The sequence below is a fragment of the Diplotaxodon limnothrissa genome, linkage group LG1 (genome assembly GCF_057381915.1).
Source record: "Diplotaxodon limnothrissa isolate DT_005_m linkage group LG1, D_limnothrissa_male_GT1.1, whole genome shotgun sequence".
NCBI lineage: Eukaryota > Metazoa > Chordata > Actinopteri > Cichliformes > Cichlidae > Diplotaxodon > Diplotaxodon limnothrissa.
Window position 1 is genome coordinate 10,904,207 of NC_140596.1, and position 19,541 is coordinate 10,923,747.

At 37.5% G+C, this 19,541-nt stretch overlaps 2 protein-coding genes across 2 annotated transcripts; both read right to left on the reverse strand.

Annotated features, from left to right (window-relative positions):
- Nucleotides 1-869: 869 nt before the first annotated feature.
- On the reverse strand, nucleotides 870-7,163 carry dpep2 (dipeptidase 2). Its single transcript, XM_085352539.1, has 10 exons — nucleotides 6,997-7,163; nucleotides 6,776-6,902; nucleotides 6,536-6,665; nucleotides 5,042-5,192; nucleotides 4,520-4,589; nucleotides 3,695-3,871; nucleotides 2,608-2,692; nucleotides 2,456-2,531; nucleotides 1,312-1,447; nucleotides 870-1,202 (listed from the first exon to the last, which is right to left on the reverse strand). The coding sequence occupies exons 1-10, from the start codon at nucleotides 7,161-7,163 to the stop codon at nucleotides 999-1,001; spliced, it is 1,323 nt and encodes a 440-aa protein (XP_085208665.1). The 3' UTR covers nucleotides 870-998.
- An 11,000-nt stretch (nucleotides 7,164-18,163) lies between these two features.
- LOC146639416 (ribonuclease P protein subunit p25-like) lies at nucleotides 18,164-18,994 on the reverse strand. The gene has a single exon (XM_085352550.1). The coding sequence runs from the start codon at nucleotides 18,992-18,994 to the stop codon at nucleotides 18,164-18,166; it is 831 nt and encodes a 276-aa protein (XP_085208676.1).
- Between the last annotated feature and the right edge of the window lie 547 nt (nucleotides 18,995-19,541).

Consider the following 19,541-nt stretch of genomic DNA (forward strand, 5'->3'; position numbering starts at 1 on the left):
GTTTTACCTGAGAAACTGAAGATAATCAGTATTTTAGATCAGGGTGTAGTGTCTGGAACGACTATATTTTTTTGTGTTGACTAAATAGTTTTTTTTAAAGGCAAGGGTGTGTCTTATGGAAAGTATGACAAGTGTGCAACTATTAAACACTCAATGTCAGAACAGCATTCCTGGTTCAAATTTATTTACGCTATTTAAACCATTGTTAATTGCAGCAAACTAAATATGTATTTTTTTGTTTTTATTTCTCTTTTTTTTGGTTACTGTATTTCTGGCACAGTCCACTACTTCAATAGGAACTTTAATAGAGTCGTATTTTATTTCATTCATAACTGTAGGTTTTTAAGAAGCAATAAAACTACCAAGTCAAATCCTATGATTACACGAAGATCAACATCACCACCTCAAGTGAGCACACCAAAGCAGATATTTATCAAATTTATTGCCATTGGGTTGTGAGCAACAAGGCTACATGAATGACGTAAAACCATAATATTGTCTTATGCTATGAGAGTAAATAGAACAAATATTTGCTTTGAAACTGATATTCTGTACAACTTTGTTAAAGTGCTTGAAGCATTATAAACTTAAGTAGACAACCTCAGCTTCTAAGCTGTTTCCTAGTCAATCCTAGATACAAAGTATAATCTCTAAAGTTATATTTATCAAGTTTATCATTCTATTATATTTTGTAATCTTCTATGGACATCATGAAAAAAATGTTCTGCCAACTAAATAACAAAATAAATAGTGAATTAAAAAAAAAAAAGAAGATAAAACCAAGAGGTCTCTTTCAGACATCTTCTGAATTTTTAATTAATTGATTAACGTATGTACAGGAGTTTGCATTTTAATTATAGCAAAAATGAGGTTAGACATTAAAGTCATTAAATTCCTCCTAATCTCCACTGATGTGCAGCACTGTGACACTCCTTTCTGTGTACTCCTTTCTATACAACTTCAAAAGAATGATACGGCTGAACTGAGATTGTTAATATTCATTCAATCAAAAATATTCTGGAAAGCACCAGAACTGTGGCAAGGATTAACAGACCAGGTAATCCACCTTCTGCTCCAGAGGACTGATCTGAGGGCAGGCTTCTTGGGTCTGGACGTCTAAGGACTAGCCTGCATGGGTTGTGTGCCTCTTCAAATGGAATCTGGACCTCACTTGGTAGATTTGAACTCAACTGATCACGGACCTTGGTGAAAATAAAGGAAGGAAATAAGAGTATGCCAACATATAAAATACTTAAACTCATGAATCTTTCACCATCTATTCTCGTTATATAAATGTATTCTCTCGCTCACCCTCTCAACCTGTTCAAACACACGCAAGAAGTTACGTCGAAGGACACCAGCCAGCTCATTCTCAGTCCAGTTTCTTCTCAGCAGTTCCTGGATTAGGGCTGGGTATTTTGAGACATCCTCTAACCCATGAGGGAAGCTTTTAACCAAAATGAAAACAAAATTACTCTCAAATTATTGTTTTTAGGCGAACCATTGTAGAAACAGATCCCTCATTCTGAAAATTATGGTGTTGCTAAATACATTTAGTTTCATACCTTTGACACGTGGAATTACAAAAGTAAACACAGAAACATGATTTGTTTTATTCTCAGTTCTAATAAGATTTTGGGCTGAAGAATTCTGCAAGAAGAGCCTTGGCATCGACTCTCCAAGTCAATGGGTCAGGAAGAATTTTAACCTTTATTAAATTCCTTTATTTAAAGTTTGCTGTAACAGGCTGGAACAAAAGCTCCAAAAGGCAATGAAGAAATTTGGTCACTGTTAAAGACATGGGGTATGATTCATGGCATTTTTATATTAATTGCAGTATTCAATAATGAGCTTTGTTTTCTTTTTTCTTTTGTTTCATCACAAAACTACCTGATACTGATTGTTTAAGACAATTCCGTTTAAGAGGACTTTGCGCACTTTGCACCCAGCAGCACAACAGAGTCACTGCATCCTCTCACTGTAGGGGTTAAAAGTTCTGATTCTGATTTTCCTTAAATTTGTCACCCCTCTGTATGCATAGCAATAACCTAATATCCACCATCTTGCAGAAAATCTACCGCAGCATAGCAGCCTCCATTTATGCCTATTAGAGGTATAAAGTTATTGATTTTTAACCCACTTCAGTCTGTTGACAACTGGACAGCTAAATTGCTGATATGACAAGCAAACAAAAACCACACAATTGATTTGGCTCAACAACGGCCTTTGAAATAATCTGTCTGGAGAGTGCCTCAGACAAGCGTGTTGCCTATTAGTATTAGCTTTGTTTTGTCTCAAAAGCTTTTCATTCATCATGACTATAGAATATAAAGAAGATTTAAGGTAACTTGCATGGATTTTCTGTTTGCAACATTTACCACAACAATTACAAACAAACAGTTACCTCTTTAGCTAATAATTTGTGTTATCTGGTTATTGCAAATTGATTTCTTACCTTGTAGCACCTTCATAATCCCCTCCAATTCCTATTGATTCAGCTCCAATCAATTTCTTAATGTAATCAAAATGGTCTGTAAAAATAGTGGAATAATGTATAAACTGAGATATAAGAAATACAAACACATCCATTCCAGATGGACAGCTCACCAGCCACATGAGAGATGTTAGCCTCATCTATGCAGGAAACAAATGTGTTGTGGAGATTCACCATGATCAACCCTTGGTTCTTTTTCTGAAACAAAAACACACAGGGCCATTACCAGGCGTGGAGAAAAGGGTTAAATGCCACCAAACAGACTAAAATAATCTATGCATGTGTACACTCTACAGAAAAGTTATTGTTTAATCATTTCATTTGCATATAGTGTAAATTATTATGTCTGGCATATCGAGATGCCACTCAGATCCCAAAAAGAAAAACAATAAGACTAGAAGTCAAGAGGGTTTTAGAACTGTTTTATCTAGTTCTTCCTGTTCAAATGATGATTTACTGAGCTTATGTGTATGAGTAATCACACAGAAAAAAAAAACACGTGGAAATATCAAATTCGTGGCTATGATAAAATGTAAGTATTGATACTATTTATTTTTCAACTTGATTAATAAATAGAAGAAAAGAATATTCTCAGTTTAAAAATAAAGAGCCTGAAATTACCCCGACACTGTTGACAGTAGGCTTACACACAGCTTGAATTCTTGATCATCAGCCTGTCATTAACCACTATAAGCATTTTTTTTTTTAAAGTAGAGGGAGGAAAATGACTATCATTGTTAGGGTAAACAATCTGATATTCTCATTAATAGGTCCTCACTATAGTACTTTTATTTCATCCTGTGAGATCACGTTCTGGTTCCTGTCTGTGTATGCAAGTAAAGGGGAAATGGCAAGAGCTAAAGATGGCTGAGGAAATCATGGAGAACACAGAACGACATAAAGACAGAAGAAATGCATGAAGTTGATTGTGCAAATAAAGCCTTAGGATTGAAATCAATAACTCTTAGTGGGTGAAAACTGAATAATTTCTAATGGTGGAAATCTGTTCATAAATGTTTTATGCTGTTGATACACAAAAAGCCTAACCATTACAAAAATTGTCTGACAGTTTTTCTTCTTTAGATATACACATAAAGAGACACAATTAAAATGAGCCAGTCATCAATGTGACTGATCAGACAGTTGTTTAATCAAGCGGTTAAGAAGGCAAGCAATTACTTTTAAGGTTGTATTTCTCACCAGTTCAAGTAGCAGATTGTCAGGAACATTGCGGCTGTGGTTACATATGGAGTAGGAAGAGGAATGGCTAAAAATAACCGGAGCCTTAGAGTGACTCAGAACAGCAAAGGATGTGTTCCACGAGGTGTGGGAGAGGTCCACTATCATTCCGAGTCTGTTCATCTCCTCGACTACGACCTCAAAAACACAATTAAGAACATTTTGGTGGCATCAGGAAGGAAGTCATTTATTCAGAGGAGAGGATGTTGTTACATGTAAACTATTAGAAAACACTCATGCAGATAACCATCAAGAGTGTCCCTGCACTTTGCTGTTGAGACGGAGATCTGAATGGGAAAGGAGTAATAAAGATGTTTTCTATGTTTAAATAAGCTGCCTATAATATTTTACCATATTCCAGTAATACACAAGGAGTTATTAAATGAGAAAAGTCCAGTTTGGGTTAACAGAGATTCTCTTTCCACAGCTTCCTATCAGGAGAAGATTTAGTATGCACAGTATTCCCAAATTCTAATAGTAATGAGGTTCATTTTATTCAGAAGGTTCTCAAGTTGCAATAACTATACAATCTCTATTAATGCAAACATAACAACAACAATAATGCATAGTAGTTTTATAATAGTTATAATAGTTACTTAGTTAATACAGTTTTATGTCAACAACTGAATTTCTCTTATTTCTTCAATACAGTATGGAAGGACTGATATGTTTTATGCTTTCTGAAAAAGGGTCAGGCAAAACTGGCATGCACGCTGACATACTACTCTGTGGAATGTGAGATAATGAAATACAGCTGTGGCTAATGTTACTGAAACTCAGAATTACCTTCCCAAAGGATGTCAGGCTGTTATTCTCCCTCTTATATACAGGGTAAAAAGTTGAGGATGATTCAGCCCTGCATAGAAACAATATATGTATTTTAATGTCACAAGTGCTGCAAATTATTCTTCTCCTGTTTGTAATTACTTAAAATTACTTTGGGTATTCAGATACCCACAGCTATAGTCAATGTGAGATATCTGAGAGAGGACATATATAGGTTAATTTGCATAAAAGAAAAGGATGTCGAGGTGAAAATGTAAATATGTTTCACCTTTCTATCTTTCCTATTCTATAAACAAATACTTCTTAGATTAAATGTAGCTCAGTAGTTCCTGCTTTAAAGTTGCTATGTAGCAATAGACCATTACAGAGCCAATGCTACGTATTTGATAAAATAGAAATTCTATTCAAAACCCAATTTATTGCTTAAATGATCATTTAAGAAAAGATCGAGATATGACTTTTTAAATACAAAGTACTAGATATACTGTAAAATATATGCTGTATAAAGTCTTTTCCTATTACCAGGGTGTATTACAAGAATGTGTGAGACCCATGGAGCGGACTCCAAGCTGGTAAAACATCCGCAGGGCAGGAAGGCTGCTGTCAATAGAGTGGCCTCCTTCGATACTTATTAAACAGGCTATCTTACCCTTGTCCTTAGAATCTTTTAGCTCTGCAATGACAGGCCCACATACAAAGCACATAAACACATAATTGGACATCATTACCTTCAGTTATCAGTTCTACTTTTCATCTGGTTACAGAAATGCAAGCTAACGTAACCATCATATTTTAGAAAAACAAACAAACAAACAAGATACATTTCAAAACAGTAATCTAGTAACCTAAAAACATTAAGGAAATGACCTCTAGTTTCAAAATTTCTTGAGAAAGTAGTTAGTAGGAAATTCTTATCTGATTTATTCCAATCTGGCTTTAGAAAAACATCACATTACAGAAATCACTTTATGACATTTTAATGAGTGTGGACCCTGGAAATTTTACAGTTCATATTACCTCATCCTTCTCTTCAACAGACTCAGAAATGAGCTTGGGTTAGGTGGAACTGCACCCAAATAGTTCTAATCCAATCAAACAGAGTATTTAGAATCACTGTGGTTAATTTTAGCTCATCGAGTTTCTCCCACGACTCAGTCCAAGGGCCTATTTTGTTTAGTTTACATTTGTTACCACTTGGCTATGTAATTTGTAATTATACACAAGCATCTGACCATTGTTATGTCAATGGCTGCCAGTTAGAATGAGTCATTTAATCCTGGAGAACACAAAAATCTAGACTTCATTCATTCCTATTTTACTGGCATTAAGGATGGGATAAAATTAAAGTTCTTGTTCTTCTTATTGGTCCTGATGATTATTCTTATAGTCGCCCTGCTGACCTTGAACAATGACTCACTGACCTAAAATCATCTGCTGGAGGTTTAGGGGAGTATTTCTGATCAATAACTTAATTTCAAACAGCATATCAAAAGTCCAGACTAGTCTTGTGTTGTGAAATATTTGTTGCATAACTCAGACCAGTACTTATGAATAATATAACGGCATACCTTATATCTGCACCCTCATTTCCCCCTGATTAGATTACTGCAACTCACTGTTTACATGCCTAAAAGTTTGGAGGAGTGAACCATCTATAAAACACAGCAGCAGTACTACTCACCAACACTTGGTGAGATGAACATGCCATTCCAGTCCTTGCAGATTTACACTAGCTTCACTACAGAGTTCAATTTAAGATTTCCACTGATTACTTTTAAATCACTTCACAGTGAAGCTGCACTTTCTATTTTAGAAGTCCTAACGTCTAATAGATCAGAGAATCGATTACTTCTACATGTTCCACAGTCCAAGCTTAAAACCAAGGGGTTTTCATGCATTTTGAATAGTTTTTAAACCAATGTTTTGTGTAAATACTGCGAAACACCTTATAACTTTGGTTTAGAAATGTGCCATAGAAATATAGTTAATTATTATTATTAAGAAAGTATACAATACCCTGGACAGATGTGACCAGTTCAAACTCCTGGTACTCAGTGCACATACGTCTCACCACATCTATTTGTTCCAGAGTAAGCCTCACAGCATCCTTCTGCTGAGCACCACACAGTACGTAGACAGCAAACATCTGATACAACATATCACAGAACATTAGACACATTTTACTAACCAATAAATCTCAGATGTAGATGGATTTTTTTCCAGATTGCGCTGTGAACACTTGTGAAATTGCAATACCTGTGTCTGCACATGCCCTGCTTTGAAACGGGATATGTCTGTGGATACTTTGGAGAGGTTACGAAGGTCAACTTGGCTTAGGTAGTTGTTGTGACGAATCCTCAACTGGAGAGCGAGGTCATTGTGACTGACAGAGAGATGGGATAGTGGGTGATACAAAATTGAGGGACATTTTAATTTATGATAATTTATGTATCTTGTATGTATGAAGCACACTTTACCCATCAATCAGTGGATATGTGGACATCAATTCATCTACGTCAGAGCATCCACATATTTTGGCACACAGAGAGAAAACCACCAGAGCTTCGATAAACTGCATCCAGAAGCTGTGTGAAGCATGTTTTTCACTTTTCCAAGAAGGCATATCTGAACACAGAACACGCATCAACGCGTTACAGTTATCTGATAAGGCAAAGAAGAATAACATGTGAATGATCAACACGTGCACACAAAGAATATTTTGGATCTGTAATTTATTTTGAAAGGATCACAGCGCAGCTTGGATTGTTACAGAAATATTATAGCGGCACTTTTAAATATCGTCGCAATAAACTTCCTGCTTTTTATCGAATGTATGAGTTCTGGAATACATTAAACTGCAACTCCGATAAATATAATAAGTATTTTGGGATCGTCTGTTTTTTTTTTAAATTGAAACTTAAGTCCACATTAAAATAGCATATAAAAACAACGTACCATTTAAGCGTGCTTGAAAGTGGAATAATGAAAAAGGTAATTGCTCGGGATAATTAGTGCATGCTCATAATGAACCATTTGTAACTATAGACAGCGCGGAACAGCAAAATTTAAACAATATACTTACCAGCCAGGTCGCTGAAAAATGAGCCGTATGGCCACTTTGTTTAGCAACTGTGCACACACTGTACCAACTTTCCAGCTCTCCGCCCCACACAAACGTAGAGCAAACCTTTACAAAACTGGAGAGCTGCCTGTGTGGTGCATTCATGTGCTATCGGAAAATTGCTAATTCATATAAATTATTTATCGCTTGATGTTTTAGAAGAACTGCATTTTGCAGGACCGGGTTCTACAAGGACCTTAATCATGCTTTTCTTCGTTCTGTCGCTTCTCTTTTGACTTACGGTATAGCAGCTTCCAAATTTGGTAGTGGTAAAGCCTGCTATCAACGGGTAAGCAAAACAAACAAATAAATGAAGATGTGAGGGAAAAACTACAAAAACTGTATTTCACATTTTTTACGTATTCTATACTGTTGTATCTGTAGGTTCCATAACTAGTATGTGGCGTTTTAAGTATACATTTATTTGCTAAACTGCGTCGCCTTATTTGGAAATACAAATTGACGACTGCGAAATGAAAGCATGATAAAACCTGAACATTTGAAGTTGCCATCTGCTGGCCAGATAGTAAATCACATTGTTAATGACCCATGTGTTTGATTTGGCAAAGAATTTACCTTGGTTGGAGAGGGTAGTCGACTTTTTGACCAGATTGTTTAACACTATCCAGGTCAGTAAGAAACTTAAGGAAGGCAAAAGAAGTGTACCGTGTATGTGCAGAGCTGTAGTAACCACAGAGGGATAAAGTTGAATTAAGCTGCATTAAGAAGAGAGGTGACAATTAGCGAACAGTTTAGTTTCATGCCGAGAGACTGCCAGTTGCGATGATTGCTTTGAGGGTGTTGATGGAGAAGTATTGAGATGGTCAGAAGGAGCTGCAGTGTGTATTTTGAGGATGTGACGAAACAGATCATAGAGTGCCAAGAAACTAACGTGAGGGTGGTGCAAGACATGCATGAGGACAGCGAGACAGTGGTGAGGTGTGCGATAGGAGACTGATGGATTACAACGGGGATCGGCTCTGAATCCGTTGTTCTTTGCAATGATGATAAGTAGGATGACAGATGATGATGCTGTCAGGCAGGAGTCTCTGTGGACTATGATGTTTGATCACAACATTGTGATCTGTAGTGACATTAGGTAGCAGATGAAAGAGAACCTGGAGAGGTGGAGGTATACTCTTTAGAAAAGAAGAAAACAGTCAGTACAAGTAAAGCAACATACCACGTGTGCAAATGAAAGGGGAACAGGTGTAACAGTGAAGATGCAAAGTGTAGAGATAGTGAATGTGGACAAGTTTAAATAGCCAAAGCGATGGACAGTACACATGAGTGATGAAGAAGAGAGTGCACACAGGTTGGAGCAGGTGAGTATCAGGGGTGAAAGGAATAGCACATAGTGAGGCCTGCTGTTATGTATGGATTGGAGATGGTGGAACTGAAGAAAAGAGTTGGAGGTTTGGAAAAGTTGAAGTTTAGGTTTTTGCCGGGGGTGACCAGGACGGACAGAATTAGAAATTAGTTTATCAGATGGACAACTCAGGCTGTTTAAGATGGTTTGAACACGTGCAGAGGAGGGATAGCAGATATACTGGACTGGAATATGTAGATGTCAGGCAAGAGGAAATGAGGAAGATCGCAGAGAAGATTCGTGGATATAGTGAAAGAGGACATGCAGACAGAGGAGGATGCTAGAGATGGGATGAGATGGAGACAAATGTGCTAAACCCTAATGGAAGCAGCCAGAAGAAGATCTGTTGTTGAGACAAGCCTGTTGCTAGGAGAGGGGAAAAGAACAAAAACCTGACCCCATGGTCACCATCGAGTTTAGCTAAGTTACGGCAGTAGTGGTTAAAAGTTACATCGTTTCTGATCAGCTGACAAAATATTTTAGTAAGTGAATTTAAAAGATTTGTTAAAAAAAAGGGGGGGGGGGGGGGTTTGGTGGTAAATAAAACTAAAAGTACTTCATTTGGTGACAAGAGGATATTAGTAACAGGCCTATTTCATAACAGACATCCTCACAATTGTAGAAGGAAAATGACAGCATCTTTAATCACATAACCTGTGGTGAGTGAGGCATCATCAAGACTGAAAACTAAAACTTAAAACACCAAGACTGAAATGAGTCTTGGTGTTTTAAATAAAAATAATAAAATAATTCATTTTATTATTTGGGACTACAGATGCTCACATTTTCTACTGTGGCTTGTGATTTGTAAATTTGTAAGAAGTTTCAGGCTTTGCAGTGTTACGACAACTGATACCAAATTGTGCTTTCAGGAAGCTGGATGATTTTTCACGCTCACAGAGAGACAGTGACTATTTGCAACACAAATTTGCAGTTTTGCATTAAAGCACCACCACAAAAACTCAAAGTAAGAACCCATTTATATAAAACAGTAATCATATGTTTACTATTTATACAATAATGAGGGTCCTGGGATGATATTCAGGGCCTGAACCGATTGTAGAAATTTGGCTCTTTACTTTTGAGAGGAAAACTCATTTTAGAGTAGTCTAGTGGAGAAATTGTGATACATTTTCAGTTTACTTTTTTTGCGTTAACTTGGTTTACTCTGGAGATAAGATAAGATAAGATAAGATAAGATAAGATAAGATAAGATAGAACTTTATTAATCCCTCGGGTGGGTTCCTCTGGGAAATTCGACTTCCAAAAAGCACAGCAACGACCGAAGTTACAGTTACAGAATTGTTATATATATATATATATACACACACACACACACACACATATATAAATACAGAGACAAATATAAATAAAATATACAAAGGGGATAAATAGAATAAATAGGAATAAAAAATAAAAATACAAGTGAATTGCACATTTCAAGTATTGAGTCTATTGCACTGTTGACTATTTACAAAAAGTATTGCACAAGGTATTGTACAGTGAGGTGAAGAGGCACTACAGCTTAGTTGTTCCCCCCTCCTTTGTCCTCCTGTTTCCCCTCCCTCTCCCCTCCAGAGAGGAGTTAAACAGTTTGATGGCGTGTGGGACAAAGGAGTTTTTAAGTCTGTTAGTTCTTGTCTTGGGGAGAAGCAACCTGTCACTGAACAGACTCTTCTGATTGTTTATGGCCGTGTGCAGAGGATGCCCAGCATTGTTCATAATGTCCATCAGTTTCTTTAATGTCCTTTTCTCTGCCACTGTCACCAGAGTGTCCAGCTTCATGCCGACCACAGAGCTAGCCCTCCTGATCAGATATGACACCTCTTCCTGTTTTGTACCAGTGGTGTGCATACTTTGTGTGCTACTGATACAGAGCTATGTAGATTGTGAGTTATGTGGCGCAAGTATGTGTCACACACAGATAAATAGATAATGCTTGACATTTAATCTGTTTCTATGCAGTTGTTTTATTAAAATTGTAATTTCTGAATTAGTTCAACCATAAATGAAAACACTAAAGTTGCTCAAATTTGTGCAGTTGCAGTGAACTTACGACCTAAACTCAGTGGATGGCCTACTCTTCTTCAGATTTGAATAAGAAGATATCCAGGGGAAATTTCTGTTTTGCTTTCATTATTATTATTACTATTATTATTGTTATTTTTTTATTCCTTCTCTAATTTAACATATCCAAACATATATCTAATTGAAAAGCTCTCTGAGCTCTGCTTCATTATTGTTAACAGGCACCAGAATAAGGAAAAGGAAGGCGATAACACAATGTGTGTGTGTGTGTGTGTGTGTGTGTGTGCGTGCGTGCGTGCGTGCGTGCGTGTGTGTGTGTGTGTGTGTGTGTGCGTGCGTGTGTGTGTGTGTGTGTGTGCGTGTGTGTGTGTGTGTGAAAACTTCCATTATAATATCACTGAAACATGAAAAAACACTGGCTGCTTTTTCTACATTTAGTGAAAATTATAATGAAGCTGTTTTGGCTACATTTCATTTTCTGTAAGGTACAATGTCTCCTTTTGAAACTGTTCTACATACATGTACTTACACTTTTCTGTATTAAATGTCTGATTACTGAAGAAAGAAAAAGTAAAAACAGCCTGATCATCAAAACCAGCTGGCTGGGGACCATCAAACATTTGTGCCCAGGTCTGTCTACATGGTATGTTTTCATCTGTAAACATGAAAGCTCAATTTGTGCTTAGGAGTCTTTGTCTTGATGCTTTAGGCATGTGTGCAAGACATCACTTTTTAAAACTATGGGCTGTTTACCAATTTATATACAAATTATGATTTAAAAATAATAATAAAAATTAACAACAATAATAATAATTATTATTATTATTATATTTTGTAAGTTTATCTATTTATGCTAAAAAACACTGCATAATGTACAGTTACCATACAATCTGAACCTCACCATAAAAGGTGAAGTTCAGATTACAAGCCCTGCTTTGTAATGCTTTTTTACTTGGAATGTGCTTGCACTTAATGAACCTGAGTTGAATTGTGCAAATGTGAATTAGTCTGGTGTTGATGGGGAGCATCAGGGCACCACAAATGAATTTCAATTAATTTCAGTGGGAACATGCAAAGCCTGATTTTGTGGTCCACCCACTGATATTTGGCCTTGTAGTCTGTAATGAGTAGAGTGATTCGGCTCTGATTGGAGCACCCCACTGTTGCAATGGAGTAATCACAACCGTGTTGATATTACTCTACCAATCCTCCCACTGCGCAGAGTGGACCCCCAGCTGACACTGTTTGAATTCAAATAACCAAATCATTTAGTCATATTGTCAACCTTGCTGTGGAATGTGATTGGCAAAATAACTGATGAAATCCTGTTAAAACCTTATAGTGTGTGTTCACAGTTTGATGACGGAGCTTAAGCCAAATCCTTTTAATTAGCATGCGGATTCCTGCATGTGTTTTATTTTATGACATTGAAAGCATGAGTGCAAGGGTTGGGCTACATTTAGGTTAGTCATGTCAGAAAATAGATTTTCTGAATAATTATACTCATCTTCTGTGGAGATGGAGTCACGGAAAAACATTTTGATCTTGAGGGAAAAAATGTATAGTGACAAAATGACAGTTATGTGTCATTTTTATATTTATATATCTCTGATCACCACAAATATATGTTGTGAACCCTCTTTTGCTATTGATTTCTCACATTTCTGAAAGGCAATTCTGTGTGTCAAATGCAATCTTTTAAAAAAAAAGCTTCTGAAAGTCATGTAACAAGGTGATCACTCTTTTAATTTATGTAGCAATGTATTGAAAATCATTATTGAGGCATTTGTTTTATTCCTGCATTATTCATTTGACTGGTTAGACTTGAGTTTTATAGCAGACATGTTAAATGTTTTTCTGGGTTGTGGTTCACTTTAATTCAATTTATGTTTATTTATATAGATCCAAATTACAACAACAGTTGCTTCATAGTGTTTTATACAGTAAGGTAAAGGCCCTACTGTAATGTGGAGAAAATTCATTAACATCAATAATCAAATTATTTCCTATGAGAAAGACTTTACAAAGGTAGGAAAGAAGAATCCTTAGGCTGCCCCTCCCTGAACCATTCTCTTGGAATAACAGCCATCTGCCATGATGAGTTGAGGGGTGATAAGAGCAGTTTCCATCAATTCCAAAGAAAAAATAAACGAAATAAAACAGAAACATACAAAACAAAGAATACTAACTAAAATTGTGTGAAATGCAACGTAGTATGTACTCAGTAAGCTGTGCAGTCACTGTAATATCATGTCATGTTGTGATATTAGAAATCAATGGCAGTGCAAGTTAAATTGGTGTCAAACAGCGATTCCAACAACCAAAATATTTTCAGCCCAACACAGAGGAAAAAAGCCATCTAAGGATTTGTGTTGAATTCCATTATTCCTCTGTGAATTAAAAAAAAAAAAGATGTTGAAAAAGACACCGTAGCAGTCTAATTATACTACATTTTCACTTTATTTTGTGCCCGCATTATCCTGGTCTTTTCTTTTTCCTTTTTGGTCTTTTAAGAAAACTTCTTCTTTTCTCACACAGGAAATCATGATTTAGTTTCACAGTTAAATGCAGCCAGACAGTGCTAAGAATTATGAATTGTATGTTTTCATCTCTACACATAGGCAGTATTTTTGAGCAGTTCATTCGCAATATTAACTGCAGTCCTGCATCTTCAACAGATTGCACATGTGCACAGTTGAGATCAAAAGGTGAAGCCTGGAAAAATTTAAAGGGTCTTACTGTTTCCAGCTTACCATTAGGGTTTATTTCCTTCTTCTATCTTCTTCTGAGCATTACTGGAAAAGTACAAAACTAATGTTGTTTGTTTTTTCCCCCTGTAATTCACAGATATCGGTCCCTGAGCCTAGCCTCTTTGTTCCTCATCAAGGCCTTTCAGAAAAGATACGGGGCATAATGTGTTACCATGAAACCTCATTTATTCAAATTCTTTAATCTAATTGAGTCCTCTCATTATCACATAGAGGAAGAAATGAGGATAAAAGGGTGAAATGTTGTTGTCTCTGAGAAAAGGCAAGACTTTAACATACCAGCCTTGAGATTGCCATTAAATGATCCAAAAAATAGCATAGCCCAGAGCTCCCATTTGCTTGTTGTAAATGCTTTGTTATATTCTTAAAACTGTATTATAGATAATAAGCTCGTCAGATAATGGTGTTGTATTCTGTGGCCATTTAGCTTTGTTGTGGAAATCATCTAGTGCACTGGGCCAGTTATGTCTGTCAGATACATCAATAATAGTGCTCTTGAGCAAGTTGTTTTTCTGCGGTTGACTTGAAACTTACTTCTCCACTAGAGGGCAGCAGCCATTAGTTGATTTTTTTTTTTTCATATTTCTAAACCTATCTCTCATATAGGAAAATTATTTGAATACCAGTGTAATGTATATCACTTACAGCTGCATGTTAGTTATGGAATACAGCAAAAAGAGCTCCAGAAAATCCTCAATTTTCCCAGATTTTCAAACTTAAAATCTTTGACTTTGTCAAATTTTCCTCTAACAAAGTCTAAAAGCAAACTCTGAGTGATTGTTTTAGTTGTCGGGTATTTAAAAAAAAAAAATCAGTTTAAATACATTTAAATACACCAAGCCTTCATCTTCAGTCGCAGCTTTTGAAAAAATGTTGAAGACGTCTTGGTCTTCAAACTTCTCATTTCTTTTGCCCTGGATTCTGGCAGCCCTGTAGTCAGTGTTCATTATCTGCTCTTACAGCTTTGACTTCAGCACAGCAATTACATCCTCAGCTGCACTGATTAATCCAACATGGAGGCATTTCACAAAATGGTTTTGAAAAGACATTTCCAGACACTTACCAGGGAGTAGCTGTGGCACAGCTTGTTTATGCAGATAGACCACAGCCAGTCAATTGGCAATAAGATGTTTTCAATGACTGCTTAAGTGTTCTCTTAACCTCTAGTGTACACTGTGCAGAAAACAATAGACTGTCTGGAAAATGATTAATTTAATCTGCTTTAGCCCTGACATATAGTTGAGGTGCCTGATGTCATTTTTGGGTAATGTATGTTTCTCTATTGTTCAACATATTCCCTCTTTGGCCATTCATTAATATGTCTCCAGCGCTCTCTGCTTAACTGCTTAACCTTCCATTCTTTCCTAGCAATCACATAATCAATCACTGGCCCATTACTTGACAAGGCAGACAAAGAGAGTGTATGAGTGAGAAAAACCTTTTGGCCTGTCTCAACAAGCAAGAGGAATGTCGACTTCAGAGGGCTAACACAAGCAGAAAACATAGGCCCAGTAAATATTCAATTTAAAGGATTCCCAGATAAGGCGAGTTGAAAAATTGAGGCAGCACCCATTCTTCTAGATAAGAGAAGACGGAGCCATCTGGAGGCTGGGAGATAGCGAACTTCCACGCCATCCCAGAGACCTCACTCTCATCTGCTGCAGCGGCAGAGAAGGGGAAAAAAATGGAGTGCCAACACTTTCATTATGTTAACTTCAAAATGAATTTATTCACATTCAGTGCATGTAGTCATTGGCTTTGGCAAGAAGGAGGTTACTGTTGTGTCCACCATAACAGAAAACTGTAATCAGCCTTAAAGTAATGCTTTCCTTTGTCATTTATGATTGAAGTATGTAGTGAGTATTTAATGAATTGTTCACAGAAGAACATTCTGACCTTCAGAAAAAACGAGAATGCAATATATATACGTAACATATATACGTAATACGTAATATATATGTATGCGGTGCGTGTGCATCCGTGTATGATGTGTGTGTGTGTGGCGCATTAACTAAACGAACAGAATTTAAGCCTAGGCCTGTATTTCCTCCAAATTCACCTTGACTGCATGCTTGAAAACCACCAGCTAAACATTACTGGCAAAACAGACTCTCAGCTTGTGAATAACCTTGTCCACATTCCTGTAATGCACTTTGTTGACTCCTTCACCATACTATTTCATGCCAGCCTCATTGGATTTAGCGCTGGGATGATGCTTTTGTCAGGATGTTTTATCTGTTCTCTCAGTCAGGTACGCTTTGCCATTATCCCTAATTACCCCCACTGCATTTCACACTTGGCCCAGAATTCTTAGTGCTTAATAACAGATGCGGGTCGATTTGAAATGTACTTATAGTGGCATTATCTGTTCAACCTGGATCGTAGACTGACTGTCCCATAGGCTCTTGGATGAAAGCTGTTAACTCTGTGATAACAATGACCTGGAATGATAACCTTCCTGCAGTCTTGAGGACACACAGTTTGCTACATATGTCCTGTATTGCAGTCACAGCATTTTGTATTAAACCTTGGGTGCTCTGCTGTGCTCTGATTCATTTAATGGGATCGAGAGGGAGGTTAATCACTATGTCCGTCATAGACTGTTAAAGTGCTATATGAAATACTAGCATTTTTCTTTCTTTGTCCAGTGAGTTCGAAAGCAAATGCCGTAGACCTGACTATACCTTTTTTTCTCCTCCTAAAATCTGCTAACAATGCCCCCCTCCAATTAGGAGTCACTTTGATTAATCTACTTTAGGGGGTCGACATTTGCATTTGCAGATTTTCATTAAGATCGGCATTAAGACAAGGTTCCACTTATCTAAGTTATTATGCGTGGAACATATGGGTGATTAAATGGAAAAGGTCTTAAGTATTTGGATTGATTAATTCACCGGAAGGTTTATTTTGTTTGTGTTGCTCAGAACAACTTTTAAAGAAATTTTTAATCCATAAAATTCATTACATATGCCCTCAGTTGTTGTTTTTTCCTACTGCTGTGGAGTCTGCAGAGGGTAGAATTTTGATCCAAGCACCAAAAGCGTCTGCAGCATCCAGTTAAGCTTTTGCAATTACTTAGAGGTACTGCTTTTGCAACTAAAATGGTATCTAAATGGCGTGAAAATGCAGGGAGGCAATGCATTTAAAAAATGGAAAAAGTATACAGCCATTTTATTTGCTGTCTGTCAACTCCAAGTGCATAGCGTTACTTTGAAAGCTTAGCTCCTTTTATACCATATTTTATAGCATATTATTTTGCTTATGAAATGTAAGAATATACCCGAAGAGCTAGACTACAATTGATATAGTGGGTGGCTAGGCCTATAGGCTGAAACAGGAAGGAGAGCAGCTAGTTGGTTTGATTTAATATTTTGCAGGAACAGTGTAGTGTGAAGCTCTGTCAAACCTAGTTTTAATCCTTTTCTCCACTGTGTTGTGTGATGTTATATTGCTATCTTAATGATAATCTGTGCCTGTATTTCTGCCCTAGGCATTTCTGTCAGGCTGGGTTGGTTTAGGACTGCGCCTTATCAACAGCTTTGTCATTAAATCAGCTTTTTCTACAGACAAATTTCACTGCTGTTATTCTTATCAAAAGAACAGCGCACTGTGATTTTCTGTTCAATCGCAGCTTTGCAAATTCAATGATGTTTGAGTAAGAAAGATGAAATACAAATGAAAAATCCCACTGAAAAAAAGCATTTATTTAATTTTGTTTTCATGAGATTTAATACTCAGACAAATAAAATGGGTATGCTGTGCATTTGTCATGTCACCAGTGGCTTTGTGTGTGTGTGTGTGTGTGTGTGTGTGTGTGTGTGTGTGTGTGTGTGTGTGTGTGCACATGTGCGTTTGCGTACGTGTGTGTGTCTACTCGGATCTACGTTTTATATTCCGAAAGGTTAAATTTAAAAGCATGGGGAAAATGGTTGCCGAGATGACTGTAGCATAAGGCAAACAAATGATTTTATCCACAGGTTGTTAATAGTTTACTGAAAGCAGTAACCTAGAACCTATGAAATTCATGGCTTTTGTTAGTGTGAAATAGGATGTAATATTTTTTTCTAGATGTCATATATTAGCATGGTAGCACACATCATCAAAGTTTTCTGGATGTGAGAGACCATGTTGGACGTACCACAAAAGACGTCCTGTAAATGCTGTATGTCCAGAGGCAGCCTGTTAGGTCCCAGTCAAACTGACCTCTGGAGGATGGAATTGGTAGTCAGTTCTTCTGAGAAAGCACTGTTCTGTCTGAGTGGATGTTCTGATTGTCTCAGCATTGTGCTTGAGTGGAGTGCAGTGCCAAATGAACGCCTCTGATTCAATCCTCTCCACTGTGACACCAGTTGGGCCAGTCAGTGAGGAGGAAGGACTGAGGCTCCTTCCCCTAAACACACTCTCTTACAGTCAGGGAAACTGGTGTATTGCAAAGGTCCAAGGGATCTCTTGGATGCTGTCGCAGGTTCGGTACCCTCTCTTTCTTCCCACAATGCACTGAGAGTCTCTGGAGGCTGGTAGCCTGGTTCCTGGGGATCCAGAGGATCTTTGGAAAGAAGGATGCTGATGGAGGGCACAGTCCTGTGCACTGTCATCTCGGATGTCCCTCCTTCAGTACTCTCCCACACTTCTTTTACAACCTTATACCGGAGTTTGGTCAGCTGGTGCAAACAGCCCACTTTTCGTTTCATGATCTCGGCACAGGTGATGGTCTTTGTGACGGCACGACCTGACCCGGTAAAAACCACTTGTCTGAGCCCACCACCACTTGAATTTACCCCACTTACTCCCTTCTCTCCTTGCATCCGTGCCATGGCAAATCCCATTAAATTGCGAATCTTGCTTCCTTCCTTAACGCGCATCTCCAACACCCCAGAAGATAGCCCTGGGAAGGGACAGGGACTGTCCTCCTCAGTTCGGCACACTTTTTTGAATCCTTCTTGCCCTAATTTGAGTGCAGCAGGAGGGACTGGGAGTGGTGCTGGTTTCACTGGCCTAGAAACATTATTAACCCCACCTGGCTGTCCAGCATTGTTATAGGCTTGGCTTTGATAAACAGGGCACATGCTTGAAGTTACCCCATTCTCCATTTGGATTGGTCTGTTCAACTCCAGTCCTGGGTGGGGCTTCATGCCATCTCTGCTCAGGTACTGGTTCTGGCCACTGACCACTCCACACGCCGTAAACATTTGTGCAGTCCTCAGTGATCCACCGTAATGTTAGTCCAGGCACACACTTTTCCCACAGCTTAACATAATTTTCTTATGCACGTGGCACTTCTCTTTCTCTCTCCAGTGAACAGCTGTAAAGTTTCAAGACTTCATATTACCTCCTCCTCAAGAGCGCTATCAAAAAATTATTTAATGCTCTCCAAGACAGAGCTGCAGAAACAAGATAAATGTGTTGCTGGTAAATTAAGAGCAGTGCTGGGACCTTTAAAGATGTTCTTTAAAGAGCATCTAAATTTCATACCACAGACTGTTTGGAAAGTGCTCTGAAGATGAATAAAAAATCAATATATAAAGCTAAGTTATACACTTTCTTTAATTTGTAAGTATTTTATACGGTGGGTTATTTTCTTCTTGAATAGCAGTAAAAAATAAAATAGAGTTCTCTGTTGATTCTTCAGCAAAACTTTTCTAAAGAGAACCTGAAAGCTCAAATTAGGACTCCACCTTTTCTTTAGCGATCCAATCCAGCGCTGTTAATTTTGATGTGCTGGTCGTGTCACGTTCA

Excerpts from the sequence above, each read along its gene's own strand:
- dpep2 (XM_085352539.1), bottom strand. The coding sequence starts at position 7,163 with ATGCGTGTTCTGTGTTCAGATATGCCTTCTTGGAAAAGTGAAAAACAT. Across the intron at positions 6,903-6,996 it reads ACATATCCACTGATTGATGG|TCACAATGACCTCGCTCTCC; the intron begins GTAAAGTGTGCT and ends TCTCTCTGTCAG. Across the intron at positions 1,448-2,455 it reads GATTATGAAGGTGCTACAAG|CTTCCCTCATGGGTTAGAGG; the intron begins GTAAGAAATCAA and ends TTTGGTTAAAAG.
- LOC146639416 (XM_085352550.1), bottom strand. The coding sequence starts at position 18,994 with ATGTTTACGGCGTGTGGAGTGGTCAGTGGCCAGAACCAGTACCTGAGC.